At 35.2% G+C, this 17,574-nt stretch overlaps 1 protein-coding gene across 1 annotated transcript in view; it reads left to right on the forward strand.

Moving 5' to 3' along the window:
• BMPR2 (bone morphogenetic protein receptor type 2) overlaps positions 1 to 17,574 on the forward strand; it is a 152,703-nt gene that overhangs the window by 77,746 nt on the left and 57,383 nt on the right. The window contains exons 2-3 of the mRNA NM_001304285.2: positions 14,361 to 14,531; positions 16,020 to 16,190. Of these exons, the coding sequence (NP_001291214.1) occupies positions 14,361 to 14,531; positions 16,020 to 16,190 (342 nt within the window). The remainder of the gene's footprint in view (positions 1 to 14,360; positions 14,532 to 16,019; positions 16,191 to 17,574) is intronic.

Raw genomic sequence — 17,574 nt, forward strand, 5'->3', positions numbered from 1 at the left:
ATCTTTGAAAATCTGATATTCACTATGAAAAGTTTGACATAAAAATGATGCTTCCAGGAATCAGGGGAAGGAAGAAAATACGAGAATTTGAAATCAGAAGCAACAATTCATTTGGCTGAGAATAAGAATTGACTGCAATTGACTACCTAATGATAAAGCAAAGAAAAAGATTTCTTTTACATCCTCTTAGTTATTTGGCAAGCATATTCACATAATGTGGATTAATTGTCTGTGTTATACTTGTCTCCTTAAATGTCAGAAATCATATCAGCAATTCCCTTTGTACCTCCCTAGTGTGGGAGTGGGATTGCGTTTTGGAAGGGGTGATTCTTTTGCCTGCAGAGCTGTTTTGCATATTGCTGAATATTTAGCATCCCTGGCCACTGACATTAAAGCCAGTGAAAACCCCCCAATCATTTTGACAACCAAAACAAAACAAAATATACCTCTTTCACTTGTCTCTAAATTGCTACCCTCCCACCACAGGCCATCCTGCCCAAATTAGGAACGACTGTTCATCTGTTGATTTATATTCAGAGAATCCCATGAACAGAGAAGCCTGGCAGGCTACAATCCATGGGGTCGCAAGAGTTGGACACAACTTAGCAACTACACCACCACCGCCACCACTTAAAATACATTTAGTGGCTATCTAAATGTTTTTTAAAATGCACCTGTTTCAGTAATTCCGTCTTTTACCCACCTTTTCATGGTGCCATTCCATTCCCTATCTCCCATCCTTTTTTTTTTTTTTTTTTAAGAGACTTTTAGTTTTTAGAGCACTTCTAGGTTTGCAGCAAAATTGCCTGGAAAGTATAGAATTCCCACATACCTACTCCCCTCCCCCAACCCAGACTCCTTCATTATCAGAATCAAGATGAACAAGTTCCTCTGTATTCATGGCTTTTCTCTTGAGTAGTTGTTGGATTTTGTCACTTTTCCTTCATCTATTGATATTATCATATGAATTTTCTTCTTTATTGATGTGATAGATTACATTAATTGATTTTTGGATTTCAAACTAACCTTCTACACCTGGGATACATTCCCCCATTAAAAAAAATTTCCCCAAATGCTCAGCTGTAGATTGGCCTGGTGAGTCTTAGCCTTGTATGTTCAAAACTCTGTCAAGGTATTCTACTTTTATGCACTGTTTTCGTTTACTCCAGTTTTGAACTATTAACACCTAAGTTCTTCTCAGTGCTCTAGTTCTGTGAATCATGTCTAGAGCATTTAAGCTGTCATTGCCAAAAATCCCAACTTTTAAAGCTTAAACAGTTTTTTGTTGTGAAGTATTTTAAACACATTAACACTCAGAGAAATGACTGAATACCAAGATTTAATAAGTGTTAACGTTTTGTCATGTTTGTACTATGTTTGTTTAAAAATGTGTGTGTGCGTAGATCACATTGGTTAAAACTCCACTCCCTAATTTCATCCCATTTTCTGCTCCCCAAAACTAATGCTTTCTTGAGTTGGAATGAATCTGCTTTTTTTCCCATGTACCTATAGTTTTAGTACATAAGGTATGCATTGATAACCTAGAGTATTATTTTGGGTTATTTAACTTTGGAGATTCTCTGGGTTTGGTTCCAGAATATCACCAAAAAAGTAAGTCATGTAACTTACTTGTTTTCCTAATACATGTGTAAGTTATGTCTAAAAAAAGACATACACACCTTAATTTAAAAATACTTTATTGCTAAAAAATGCTAACCATCATCTGAACTTTTAGCAGCTCATAATCTTTGTAGTCATAGAGTCTTTCTTCCACGTTGATTGCTGCTGACTGATCAAGGTGGTGGTTACTGAAGTAGGTGACTATGATTTAAAAAATAAGAGTAAGAAAGTTTGCTGCATCAATTGACTCTTCCTTTCACAAACAAACTTCTGTGTTTCATGTGGTGCTTTTTGATAGCAATTTATCCACAATAGTACTCTTCAAAAGTGGAGCCAATCCTCTGAAACCCAGGTGTTGGTTTATCAACTAAGTTTATGTAACGTTCTGAATCCTTTGTTCCAATCTCCTGTTGAAATTTTTGACCTCTTTCCATGAATCACAAATGTTTTTAATGGCATCCAGAATGGTGAATCCTTTCCAGAAGGTTTTAAATTGACTTTGTGCATATCTGTCAGAGAGATCACTATCTATGCCAGTATACCCTTACAAAATGTATTTCTTAAATAAGACTTGAAAGTTGAAATGTCACTTTGATCTTTGGTCTGCAGAATGGATGTTGTGTTAGCAGGCATGGAAACAGCATTAATCTCTTTGTACAACACCTTAAGAGCTCTTGGGTAACCAGGTGCACTGTGAGTGAGCTGTAATGTTTTGAAAGGATTCTTCCTGAGCAGTAGGTCCAAACAGTGGGCTTAAGATCCTCAATAAACCATGTTGTAAACAGATGTACTGTCATCCAGGCTTTGTTGTTCCATTTATAGAGCACAGGCAAAGTAGATTTAGCATAATTCTTAAGAGCCCCAGGATTTTCAGAATGGTAAATGAACATTGGCTTCAACATCAAGTCACCAGCTGTATTAACTCCTAACAAGAGAGTCAGCCTGTCCTTTGAAGCTTTGAAAACTGGCATTGACTTCTCTAGCTCAGAGTCTTAGGTGGCATCTTCTTTCAGCACAGGTCTGTTTCATCATCTGCATTAAAAATATCTGTTGTTTAGTGTAGCCACCTTCCTTAATTATTAGTATCTTAGCTAGATCTCCTGAGTAACTTGGTACAGCCTCTACATTGGTACTTGCTACTTCACTGCACTTTTATGTTGAGAAGATGACTTCTTTCCTTAAATCTTATGAACCAACTTCTGCTCACTTCAAACTCTTCTTCTGCAGCTTCTTCACCTCTGTCAGCCTTCATGAAATTGAAGAGATTTTGGGTTAATTTACTTTAATTCTTGTAATGTAGAGATATCCCTTTTTAGAATTCAAATTGGAATTTAAAAAGGAATTAATATATTTATCTACTAATACATATTCAAAAATTATCTGTACCAAATTATTTTTAAGGTTTAGTTTTAAATTTCCTTAAGTGAAATTTTCTCTTTTGGTTATACAGTTCTGTGAAGTTTGACAAGTACATAATCATGTTAACTACCACCCCAATTAAGATACAGAACATTTCTACCCCTTAGAAATACTCTTTCAGTACCACCATAATCAGTTACTCCCTCCTGCTCCCATCAGGGCTCTGGTAACCAGTAATCTCTTCTCCGTTCCTGTAATTTTACCTTTCTAAAATGTCATGTAATACATCAAATAGTATACAGCTTTTTTAGTCTGGCTTCTGTCATTTAGAATCATGTATTTGAAATTCATTCATGTTCTTTCTCATGTCAATAGTTCATTCCTTTTTTATTGCTGAGAAGTTTTTGTTTATCTGGTTTTCAGTTGAGGTACATTTGGGTTATAAATAGTTTTATGTGGCTATAAGTAAAATCACAATAAGTATTCACATAAAGATTTTTGTGTGAACATAGATTTTCATTACATTTATATCAGTATCTGTAGGTATCAGGGAATGGGACTGCTAAGTTAATTGGTAAGCATATGTCCCATCTGTGTCAGCACCCTGATCAGTACTTGATACTGTCAGGAGTTTTTTGTTTTGTTGTTTTAAAATTTTAGTCATTCTAATAGGTGTGCAATAGTATCTCATGGTAGTTAAAATTTTTTTCATTCATGGTTTTAAGAAAGATGAGTTATAATTGACATGCAATATTATATTAATTTCAGGTGTATAACATAGTGATTGGGTATTTTTTATACATTATGAAATGATCACATGATAAATCCAGCTACTGTCTGTCACCATACTGCAATATTACTGCAATTACTGCAATATTATTAGCTGTAATCCCTATACTGTATATTACAGCACCATGATGTGTTTATTTTACAATTATAAGTTTATACCTCTTAATCTCCTTTACCTAGATATCCCACCCCACCATCCTCCATCCTTCTGGAAACCACCAATTTGTTATCTGTATCTGTGGAGCTGTTTCTGTTTTGTTCTGTTTATCTCTTTGCTTATTCCACATGTGAAAAGTAGAATCACATGGTATATCTCTGACTTATTCCATTTAGTGTGATACCCTCTAAATCCATGCATGTTGTTCCAATTAGCAAGATTTCATTCTTTTTTTTATATCTGAATAATATTCCATTGTGTATATATAAACCACATCTTATTTTTCTTGTATATCCATTGTGTGTATATAAACATCACATCTAAATTGATGGGTACTTAAATTGCTTCCATATATTAGCTATTATAAATAATGCCACAGTGAACCTAGGGGTACTTATAGTTTTTCAAATTAGTGTTTTCATTTTCTCCAGATAAACAGAAGTTGAATCTCTATCTTGTATAGTAGTTCTATTTGTAATTTTTTGAGGAACCTCCCTACCGTTTTCTGTAGTAACTGCACCAATTTGTATTCCCACTGTGTACAATGGTTTCCTTTTCCCCACATCTTCATCAGTACTTGTTCTTTGTTGTCTTTTTGAGAATAGTCTGACAGGTGTGAGGTGTCTGTCTCATAAGGGTTATGATTTGTGTTTTCCTGACAACTGCTGACATGTAGCATCTTTTCATGTGCCTGTTTGCCGTCTGTATGCCTTTGAAAAAAATATCTATTCAGGTCTTCTGCCCATTTTTAAAAATTAATTTAATTGGAGGCTAATTACTTTACAATATGTGATAGTTTTTGCCATACATTGACATGAATCAGCCACAGATGTACATGTGCCCATTTTTTAATTGTGGTGTTTGGGGTTTTTGGTGGGGTGAGGGGTATTGAGTTGAATGTTGTTGTTCAGTTGCTAAGTTGTGTTTGATTCTTTGACCAGGTAGACTGCAGCATGTCAGGCTTTTCCTGTCCTTCACCATCTACCTGCTGCTGCTGCTGCTGCTAAGTCGCTTCAGTCGTATCTGACTCTGTGCGACCCCATAGACGGCAGCCCACCAGGCTCTCCGTCCCTGGGATTCTCCAGGCAAGAACACTGGAGTGGGTTGCCATTTCCTTCTCCAATGGAGGAAAGTGAAAAGTGAAAGTGAAGTCGCTCAGTCCTGTCCGACTCCTAGCGACCCCATGGACTACAGCCTACCAGGCTCCTCCGTCCATGGGATTTTCCAGGCAAGAGTACTGGAGTGGGTTGCCATTGCCTTCTCCTAAAGTTTGCTCAAACTCATGTTCATTGAGTCAGTTATTCTCTGTTGTCCCTTGTCCTCCTGCCTTCAGTCTTTCCCAGCATCAGAGTCTTTTCTAATGAGTTGACCCTTTGCATCATGTGGCCAGAGTTTTGTAGCTTCAGCTTCAGCACCAGTCCTTCCAGTGAACATTCAGGGTTGATTTCCTTTAGGATTGACTCTGATCTCCTTGCGGTATAAGGGACTCTCAGGTCTTCTCTAGCACTACAGTTTGAAAGCATCAATTCTTTAGTGTTCAGTCTTCTTTGTGGTCCAACTCTTACATCCATATATGATTGCTGAAAAAACCATAGCTTTGACTGTATGGGCCTTTGTTGGCAAAGTGATGTCTCTGCTTTTTAATGTGCTGTCTAGGTTTGTCATAGCTTTTCTTGCAAGGTGCAAGTGTCTTTTAATTTCATTAAATTAATGCGATTTAATTGCAGACACCATCTGCAATTATTTTGGAGCCCCAGAAGATGAAGTCTGTCACTGTTTCCATTTTTTCCCTCATCTATTTGCCATGTAGTGATGGGACTGGATGCCGTGATCTTCGTTTTTTGAATGCTGAGTTTAAGCCAGCTTTTTCAGTCTCCTCTTTCACCTTCATCAAGAGGCTGTTTAGTTCCTCTTCTTTCTACCATTAGGATGGTATCATCTGCACGTCTGAGATTGTTGATATTTCTCCTGGCAACCTTGATTTCAGCTTGTGATTCATCCAGCCTGCCATTTCACATGATGTACTCTGCATATAAGTTAAATAAGCAGGGTGACAATTTACAGCCTTGATGTAATTCTTTCCCCGTTTTAAACCAGTCCATTGTTCCATGTCTGGTTCTAACTGTTGCTTCTTGACTGGCATACAGGTTTCTCAGGAGGCAGGTAAGGTGGTCTGGTAGTCCCATCTCCTTAAGAATTTTTCACAGTTTCTTATGAGTTGAATGAGGTCATTATATACTTTGGATGTCAGCTCCTTATTGGAGTTACAAATATCTTCTCCCACTAAGTAGGTTGATTTTTCATTCTATTGATGGTTTCCTTTGCAGTGCAAAAGCTTTTTAGTTTGATATTATCCCATTTGATTATTTTTGCTTTTGTTTCCCTTGCCTGAGGAGATATACCCCAAAAATATTAAGATTAATGCCTAAGAGCTTACTGCCTATGATTTCTTCTGAGAGTTTTATAGTTTCAATCTTAGATTTAATTCCGTATCCCCTTTTGAGTTTGTTTTTGTGTATGATGTAAAAAAGTGGTCCAATTTCATTCTTTTGCATTCCATTGTCTAGTTTTCCCAGCACCATTTATTTAAGAGACTGTAACCATTGAATATTCTTGCCTCCTTTGGCTTATATTGATTGAGCATATAAGCCTGGGTTTATTTCTGGGCTTGCTGTTCTGTTCTTTTGATCTCTGTATCTCTTTTTGTGGCAGTATCATACTGTTCAGATTATTAGACTTTTGTAATATAGTTTGAAATTAGGGAATTTGTTACTTTCAGCTTTGTTCTTTTTCAAGATTGTTTTGTTTATTGAGGCATTTTGTATTTCTATGTAGATTTAGAATTATTTATTCTAGTTCTGTGAAAAATGCTATTGTTATTTTGATAGGAATTGCATAGAATCTGTAGGTTGCTTGGTAGTATGGACATTTTGATAATACTAATTCTTCCAATCCATGAGCACTGATAAATGGATTTCTTTGCATTTTTTTTACATTTTCTGAGTATAGGTCTTTCACTTCCTTGGTTAAATTTATCACAAGGCATTTTACTCGTTTTGATGCAACTGTGAATGGGATTGTTTTCTTCATTTTTCTGTTTGTTCGCTCTTAGTATGTAGAAGTCCTGCAGATTTCAGTCTGTTAGAATTGTGTCCTGCAACTTTACTGAATTCATTCACTAGTTCTCATAGGTTTTGGTTTTTTGGTGGAATCTTTAGGGTTTTCTATATATAATATATCATCTGCAAGTAGTGACAGTTTTACTTCTTTCTTCACATTTTGGATGCTTTCTATTTTATTTTCTTGCCTAATTGCTTTGATTAGGACTGTGAATACAGTGTTGAATAGAAGTGTCAAGTAGGCATCCTTGTCTTAGTTCCTGATATTAAAGGAAAAGGTTTCAGCTTTTCACCATTGAGTATTTTGTTAGTTGTGATTTGTCATATATGGGCTTAATTATGTTGAGGTGCATTCATTCTATATCTACTTTGTTGAAGTTTTTGTCTTAAATGGATATTGAATTTTATCATTCATTGCAGTTTTAATTTGAATTTTCATGTTAGAGTCACATTCTTTTTTGTTTTGTTTTGTTTTTTTTTAGAGTCACATTCTTTTAATGTGAAAATTTATTTGCCATGTGTCTGTTTTTAATGTAGGAAAAGGAAATAAAGATGGATGGATCAGTGTTATTCTTGTATTTCTAGGAAAAGCTCACCAGCAGAGGCTTCCACATTAAAGGGCTCTGGGTGTCCAGGCATCAAAGGGACAGAGCTCTGCTGTATTTGTTGGACTTTGTTACAAAGAACTAGGCTTCCTTTAAACACCAGCATCCCCAAACTGGAATCTCTCATCTTAAAGACTTTGTGCCATGTGTACCTTGTATTTATACATATACATATAAAGAGTATACTACACGAATGGTTCTTTAGACCAAGATCCCATAGCACAACCCAGTTCTCCCCATACTAGAACTACTTGGTTAACAGAGGTTAGAGATTTTTGAATGCTCTGAAATAAGCTTTTAATGTATATAATGGCGTGCAGTGTATTTTGTTGGTAGAGCACATGGTCTTAGTGTCAAGTTTCTTTTTTGCTGATGTCATACTTTATTTTTCTAGGACTTTAATCTTATTTTACTCTAAACAAAAATCCTGATAAAATTGAACATATATACAAATGTTCATAACAGTTTTATTTCTAATAGCCAAAAAAACCTGAAAACTACCCCATAAGCGTCATAAGATGAAAAATTAAACAGATTGTACATCTCATCTACATCATGAAATGCTACTACATAAAAAGTAATTCACTATTGATTCATGCAGCAAATTGGGTGAACCTCAAGGAATTTTTCTCAGTGAAAAAAGTCAGTCTCTAAAGAATATGTACTATATGAGCACCTGTGAAATATCAATCATTGAGTTGGAGAGCAGGTTAGTGGTTACTATTGATTAGGAATGGGGGACGAAGGGATCATGATTTTGAAGGGTTAACAGAGTGATAATACAGTTCAATGTTTTGATTGTGATAGTATATGACAAAATTGCTTAAATTTTTTCTCACACAGATAGGTACGTGTATTGTTGATAAAATATGATTAAACTCTGTGGATTATGCTAATATTGATCTCTTGGTTTTGTTACTACTGTATAGTGATTGTGTGGGTGGGATGTGTGCATTGATGAGAGAGGGATTGGACTACTCTCTATTTTTCTTTTTCTTTTCTAGACTGGACTAGCATACATTTTATTCAGTGGCCAAAGAATGGAGAAGTGGGAACCTAGTTTGCAAATCAAATTCTCTTCCCTGTATTTCTTTTCAATTACCTATGGATATATTGATATTTAAAAGTAAAAAATCTAACATAAAATCATTCAAAAACTTTTGTCTTTGAAACATATAAGTAATCATGAATATATTTTCATGAAAGGTCAAATAATATGATAGTATTTGTTTGTTTTAAAAGGGCAAATAGTTAATAGTTTCACTTCCCAGGTGATGCAGTGGTAAAGAATCTGTCAATGTAGGAGACACAGGTTCGAGTCACTGGGGAAGATCCCCTGGAGGAAGAAATGGCAACCCGCTCCCAAGATTCTTGCCTGGAAAATTCCATGGACAGAGGAGCTTATTGGGCTATACAGTCCATGGGTTTTCAAAGAATCAGACATGACTGAGTACACATAGAGTTAATATTTTCAGTACAGCCTTTTTTTCCTTTCTTTTCTTCCCTCATAAAAGCAAGTGGGTAGTATTTTTCAGTGTAAGCATAATGATGCTGATTTATGTCTGTAATGACAGTTAACTCATGCTGACATGATGAAACTATGCCATACCTTTATACCCTGCATTCTTGATAGTGTTATGTCACAGAGTGGGAAATGTAAGACAGCTGAGTATTCTAGACATGCCACACCTGTTCCTGGAAATTAAATGCTGCATATGATTAGCAAATGCAGATCCCAGGAAGCTTATGTAAACAGAAAATGTTTACTTTATTTTCAATTTTATATGTATCTGGAGCGAAATAGTATATGTTGTCTTTATACTAATAGTATCTTTATTGCTTCATTTATAGTTTCATGGTCAAAGGACTGGATGATTATTGCCCAGATATATAATCTTTGAGTGGGAATATGATATTAAGTATAATTCATGTAGATACGAAAACTGCCCTTAACACTGTTGGGGATTTATGGTATACAAAATGAGTTAGGTAAATCTAATCTGACTCTGGGAACAAGTGAAGTCACCCTCCTGCTTGGTGGGGAAGATATGTATGTTAAATTGATAAAATATAGTACCATATAATGCTAAAGCAGAGCATCAAAAATGGCATTCTGGATATTGGGTATATTATGTGTAAAAGCCCTTGGCCTATTCGTGTGGTGGAAAGTGAAGAATGGAGAAATAGCATGAATGGCAAGTAGTAGATTGAGTCCTAGGGCTGACTTACCTGTTAGGCACAGAAGGCATAGAATCCAGGGCCCATAGTATTTTTGCAGGCCCATGAGAATGTTTTAATTTGTTTTAAAATCAGAAGGAAAAAAATGAAGTTTATTGTTAAAGAAAATGTTCTGATATTTAGTGTTAATGTTTTTCTCCCAATGCAGTTATAAAGTATACTTTTTAATGGAGGAAAGGTCCCATGAAAACAAAAGTTCCTAGGGCCACAAAATTGGTCATGTTCCTATTGGGTCTTAATTATAAATGGCCTTCAATGCTAAATGAAGTGCTTGAATTTCATTCTAGCAACTTCAGGGAGCTAATAGATTTTAAGCATGGTCCACTTTATCTTTTATGAAGATATCTCTGTTAGCACTTTGGATGTGACTATTTGCATTTTAACATAGTTAAGTTAATCAAAATTGTTTTAGTGCTTATTACAACCAAATATCACCTCTTTAAAATGAGGAGAGCAATTTTTAAAAGACTCATGTCTAATCACAGTACTTGGTTAAGGATGTCTCTTAAGAGAGCTAATTGACTATATTCAACTGATCAAGATTTGCCAGGCTGTTGATAAATTTAGAAAACCACATGTAAATAATCAGGTCTCTGTATGTGACAGTATAATGCTAGGCTAGACTCTCTGATAATACTGTTTATTTCATGCCTTTTTTGCCTACATGATTTATGAAGAATCCAAAACTTTCTATAGAGATACTGCTGAAACATTCCAACAAATAGCATTTAAAAAGCTATAAGCACTCTTTTATGAAACGGATTTCTTTTTTTTTTATTTGAGCAAAAGGTGATTTGCTAGACATCTTTATTTTATATGGTAATTTGCTGAATCAAAATTTGAAAGAGTTATTCTTAAAATAGCAAAGTAGATTTTCCCTATACTAATTAGACCTTTTTATTTAGGCTGTACTGGGTCATCAGTGCTGCGTGCGGGCTTTCTTTAGTTGTAGTGATCAGGGCCTGTTCTTCGTTGGGAGTTTCTCATTGTGGTGGCTTCTCTGTTGTGGAGCGTGGGCTGTAGAGCTTATGGGCTTCAGTAGTTGCCTCAGATGGGTGCAGTAGTTGAGGCTTCTGGGCTTATCTGCTCCGGGACATGTGGGATCTTCCTGACCAGGGATCAAACTCGTGTCCTGTGCATTGGCAGGTGGATTCTTAGTCACTAAAACACCAGGGGAGTCCAGGCTGAAGTAATTTTAAGAAAAAAATCAGTGAAAACTGAGAGACAATAAAGGTACGATTCAGTGTACCTACATTTGTACCTTTATTGCTTTGATGATATTGGGACGAAGAGAGAGGGAAACATAGAAGAGATTGGATTTGTTTATTGTCTTTCTCTATAAGGAGTCTTCTAGGTTTCATTCATTGAATTATTTAATAATGGCACTAAAAATTTATGCCGTTATGCTCATGCCTTTTGCTGCTTTTCTATTGTAAAAGAAATCCAGGAAGAGGAAAAAATTTTATTTTGTGTCATTTCATGATAATATTCATTTTCTTTTTATTTTTAAAGTAAATAAGGCATTTAATTCTACTTCCAGATATGGTTAGATCCCTATTCATCAACTCAATATTCAATACAAAATTCTAGACAAAATGGATAAGAACAGAAGAGGAGGAGAAAAAATCGATTATCTTGGTTGTGAAAAACTAGAGATGTTTAGTTTATAAATTCATTCTGACCTTTCTAACAATAATGGCAAAATTTCTAACAATAATGACAAAAAGGGAAGCAGAGTAGGTTATATAATTTCAGCAAGTGGTAGTAGCTAAGGAGCCTTTAACTTTAATCAAGAAACGGGGATAGGGAGTTAAAATAGGCATGCTTTTTTGAAAGGTCTATATTATAGAATTTTCTTTTTAGTTTACATCTTTTAAGTATCAGTCTCTGTGCTGTATGTACTTTATATGTAGAGATATATTTTATTTTGATCTTAATAATAATTTGTTCAGTTCAGTTCAGTTCAGTCGCTCAGTCGTGTCCGACTCTTTGCGACCCCATGAATCGCAGCACGCCAGGCCTCCCTGTCCATCACCAACTCCTGGAGTTCACCCAGACTTGCATCCATCGAGTCAGTGATGCCATCTAGCTATCTCATCCTCTGTCGTCCCCTTCTCCTCCTGCCCCCAATCCCTCCCAGCATCAGAGTCTCTTCCAATGAGTCAACTCTTTGCATGAGGTGGCCGAAGTACTGGAGTTTCAGCTTTACCGTCATTCCTTCCAAAGAAATCCCAGGGCTGATCTCCTTCAGAATGGACTGGTTAGATCTCCTTGCAGTCCAAGGGACTCAAGAGTCTTCTCCAACACCCTGGTTCAAAAGCATCAAGTCTTCGGCACTCAGCCTTCTTCACAGTCCAACTCTCACATCCATACATGACCACTGGAAAAACCATAGCCTTGACTAGACAGACCTTTTTTGGCAAAGTAATGTCTCTGCTTTTGAATATGCTATCTAGGTTGGTCATAACTTTCCTTCCAAGGAGTAAGCGTCTTTTAATTTCATGGCTGCAGTCACCATCTGCAGTGATTTTGGAGCCCCAAAAAATAAAGTCTGACACTGTTTCCACTGTTTCCCCATCTATTTCCCATGAAGTGATGGGACCAGATGCCATGATCTTCGTTTTCTGAATGTTGAGCTTTAAGCCAACTTTTTCACTCTCCTCTTTCACTTTCATCAAGAGGCTTTTTAGTTCCTCTTCACTTTCTGCCATAAGGGTGGTGTCATCTGCATATCTGAGATTATTGATATTTCTCCCAGCAATCTTGATTCCAGCTTGTGTTTCTTCCAGTCCAGCATTTCTCATGATGTACTCTGCATATAAGTTAAATAAGCAGGGTGACAATATACAGCCTTGACGTACTCCTTTTCCTATTTGTGAAAGTTTGCAAATTAGGGTATATCTAAGGAAATATTGATATTCAATATGCAAGATAATATAAATGTTTGTCATTAAAGGAATTTGAATATGTGACTATTTATGGTAAAATATGGTAGAATTATAATCAGGCTAATGTCCTAAGATTAGTTTTTATGAAAAGATATACTGTATTTTCTGGCCATTTATTTGGTATTAGTGGATATCTTCTAGAAGACTGCCTGAGGTAATTTTTAATTGTGGAAATCACTTTTGTGTTTTTTTTAAGTAATTACTCTCTGTCTCCAAGTAGACTTTAAGATGCTTGAGGGGTGGAACTCTATATTATCTACTTATAAATCCCCTATTTACTTAGCCCAGTACTTTGAATGTGGTCTGTTGTAATAAATATGGCAGGTCTGTGTTTCTGAATGGACTTGAGCCCACAGTTGTTGGTCTTTCATTTCTTTTCTAGGGTTTGGTCCTTAGTTTTGTATAAGAAACATTATTTTAATAGATCGTCTTTAGTGCTAACATGGGCTTCCCAGGTGGTGTAGTGCTAAAGAATTCACTTGTCAACGCAGGAGACACGGATTTGATTCTTGGGTTAGGAAGATCCCCCTGGAGTAGGAAATGGCAACCCACTCCAGTATTAATTGCCTAGAAAATTCCGTGGACAGAAGAGCCTGGCTACTAGCTAGTCAAACCATTAGGAGTGTCTGCTTTATGAAACCAAATAAAGATCAGCCGTTGCTTTTGATGACCATTTACTTCTTTGGTAGTCTCAGCAGTGTTGGTAAATGTTTGTTAGCTGATAAATTATGTGGCAAATGTGCTGAGATTAGTTAAATCGATTATGTATATGGAGAAAGCTTGACTGGCATTGAAAATACATTCGGGTGACCTTTAGTATAAGGGATTATTAAGCATTTCTTTTTCTGGCTATTTTATTGATATTTTTAATAATGGAAAATCATTTTCTTTTTGACCACTGATAGGCTTAATATTTAAAAACAGGTTTATTAAGGTATAATTTATATAATAGCATGAAATTCAGTCATTTTAAGTGAAGAGTTATTTTTTTTTCTGATAAATTTTAAAAAGCTGTGCAGACATTACCACATGTAATTTTGGAATAGTCCAGATAAAAATCATGTATCCATTTGCAGTCAGTCCTCATCCTTAGTTTAATATGGCTAATGATGTTAGGTTTAGCGTTTTACAATTTGCTGTAAAATATGGTAGAAGGGGATACTGTAGAATTTCCAAAAATTATTCAGCCTTCTAGGTTTGTTGATTTCTTTATTTTTAATTTTTAATAATTTAGAGCATGGACATTTTTCTGATGATATTTGTTAATTCAGACATTAATATTCCATAGAGTGATGAGAATAATTTGTATAAGAGGGTATTGCTTTTGAGAAATGTGTATTCAGGAAGTTAACAAACTAATAGAAAATATTACTAAATATGTATAAAATTTCTCAGTTACCCACACCTTGTTAGGAATTTAGTAGGGAAATTTAAAGTGGCTTTCAAAAAGACTATAAAGGCTTTTGTAATAATTTTTTGCAAAGATTATCATATAACGAATTTGTCATTTTTCCCTTTGTTTTAGCTTCTCAGAATCAAGAACGTCTCTGTGCATTTAAAGATCCATATCAACAAGACCTTGGGATAGGTGAAAGTAGAATCTCTCATGAAAACGGAACAATATTATGCTCAAAAGGTAGCACCTGCTATGGCCTTTGGGAGAAATCAAAAGGGGACATCAATCTGGTAAAACAAGGCAAGTAATACTTTTCTTACCTGAAATCACTGTTTCATACAATTGAAGATTATCTAAAAAGGGCATGGAGATAGAGTATAACACTGCAGGAGAATAGTACATTTAAAAGTATGTATTCATGTATGTATGCCCAAACAAGCTCCAAATTTACAAAGGGTAATTGATTTTTAGCTTATTTAATAGTATGTTATTACAATATTAATAATATAATGACATTCTATGAAGTTTAGAAACTACAGAAAACTGTAAGAGAATAAATGTCTACAATTCCATACCTATAAAAATTTTTTTAAACTACATTGGTTTATTCCCTTCAGGTACTACATTTGTACTCCTATGTTATATGTTTGTGTAATTTTTTTTCCAAATTATGGTAATACTATATAAAAAATTTAATATACAGTTTTCCCATTTTCAATTATATCATGGATATTTTCCTATCTTTAACTATTCTTTGAGAACACCTTCAACATCTATATAGTATTTCATTGTATACATGTATCTCAGTTTACTTACGCATTACTCTTTTGTTGGACATTATGTTGTTGTCCGGTTTTCATTGTAATATAATGCTTCAGTGAATATCTTTGAACATAATTCTTTGTATCTCAAATAGACCTTTTTTAAAAAAATGTTATTTATGACTGCATTGAGTTTCCTTTGCGGTGCATGGGCTTTTCTCTAGTTTCAGTGAGCCGGGGCTCCCGCTCACTGTTGCAGTGCGTTGGGCTTCTCATCGCGGTGGCTTCTGTTGTGCAGCATGGACTCAGAGAGCACAGGTTCAGTAGTTGTGGCTCATGTGCTTAGTTGCCTGTGTCATGCAGGATCCTCCCGGATCAGGGATCGAACCTGTGTCTCCTGCATTGGCAGTCAGATTCTTTCCCACCTAAGCTACTAGGGAATCCCCAGAACAGACTTCTATTTATTTTTTCTAAACACCAAAAGTATTTGTATTGGTATATAGCTGATTAACAATGTCGTGGTAGTTTCAGGTGAACAGCAGAAGGCCTTAACCATACATATGGAATAGACTTCTTGAAGTACAATTTTTAGATTATAAAACATGAATATTTTAAGGCTCTTCATAAAAACTACTATGTAACTTTCTAAAAATGTTGTATATGTTTACATTCCCTCCAGCACTGTATGAGAGTATTACTGAATCCTTGTTATCATTATATATCATTATTTTAAAAACCAGAACAGTTTAATAGATAAAAAAGTATTCCTATAGATGTTTTAATAATAAATTCTTCGATTAATTATGATGTGAAACATTTTATTAATGGCTTTTTCCTCCCACAAATGCCTTTTTATGCTCTACCTTTTTCTGTTATTTAAAAAAATGTGGTTTCCTTTTGGTTTGCAAGAGAGTTTTATAACTTATTTGTACTCCATCACATTGTTTGCAATTTGTTTGTTGTTTTCCTTTTAGTTCTTTCTAATCCTACAGACTCTTAACTTGTTTACATTAATATCTACTTGTAGGATGTTGGTCTCACATTGGTGATCCCCAGGAGTGTCACTATGAAGAATGTGTAGTAACTACCACCCCACCCTCAATTCAGAATGGAACATACCGGTTCTGCTGCTGTAGCACAGACTTGTGTAATGTCAACTTTACTGAGAATTTTCCACCTCCAGACACAACACCACTCAGTGAGTAAAGTAACATACTTTTTCCTGAAAATTCCTTTCTCCAAAGATTTTCAGAATTTAAATTATACAAATATTCCGGTTTGGCCAAAGTAAAAGGGAGAGAGTTCCAGCATAATGAGAATGGCTGAAATCGAAAAAAGGTACACCAGGATTTCCAAGATATGAATCAAAATATAATACTTTCCAACTATATTTTGAAGGGAGTGACAATATTAAGAATACAACATGTGTGCCTACTTTTTACCCAGCACTCCCATTTGTGGGAAATTGATCTTTGAAGACATACCCCCAACAGTATTAAATGCATATGCATAAAGTATCCGTTGCAGTGTTGTGTGTAACTGCATAGTATTGAAACCACGTAAAAGCCTAAGAATAGAAGATTGATTGAAATCCACTATGGTATGTACGTGTAATGGAGTACTAATTTTAAAGCTATATTTGGAGGTAATGTTAGGTGTGTAATAAGCTTATACAATATGCTGTCTTTTATGTAAAACAGAAAGCTTATCATTACAAAAAGAAGTGAAGAAAGGATAAACCAGAAAACAGTAATGTTGGTTACTTACAAGGGTTGGAGGGAATGGAGCAAAAAGGATACAGGGAAAAAGAGTCCTCTGAACATAGCTTTATGCATGTAGTTTTGAATTTTGGAGTCTTGTTGCTAATCTGTGTGTGTAAAAGTATAACTAAGTCATTAAGGATGGGAAGGGGGTGCAATTCCAAACTCAAAGCAAATGAGCCCGGCTGTATTTCACATAAACATTGTAATCACACTTAAGGGGAAACGAAAGAACTAAGCATTTTACTAAAATGGTATTTGACTGTATATACTCTTTGATGCAAGATGTGATGTAAGAGATAGTGGGGGTAATTGCAAATAAATACTAATCTCTTTAGAAGATTTTATATTCAGTAGTGTCGACAAAGCAGTTCTGAAGTTGTAGATATATTTGTATTATAGGATTAAGAAAATGAATGTAGGTGTTGATATTCTTGGGATCTCTTGTTCTCACTGAAGGAAATAAGGAAACATAGTTATAGATGTGGAAATAAAAGAGAATCCTATGTGAATAGATTGTAGTTTAAAATATCATTAGGGACATATGCCTTTAAAAATATCCACATATATGTGTTATATGCATTTATATGAAGCTGTGTGTGTGTGTGTGTGTGTATTTGTGTGTGTATACATATATACCTACCTAAATATATTTCTTCCCTTTGTTTGTTGACAAGAAACAAAAGCACTCCGGTAACTATAAGTGTACATAACACACAGATTTAGTTTCTACTATGACTCCCCACAATTCCAAACTGAAAGCAAATGAAGCCAGTTATATTTCATATAAACACTCAGCAAGGAGATCAAACCAGTAAATCC

The sequence above is a fragment of the Bos taurus genome, chromosome 2, assembly GCF_002263795.3.
Source record: "Bos taurus isolate L1 Dominette 01449 registration number 42190680 breed Hereford chromosome 2, ARS-UCD2.0, whole genome shotgun sequence".
NCBI lineage: Eukaryota > Metazoa > Chordata > Mammalia > Artiodactyla > Bovidae > Bos > Bos taurus.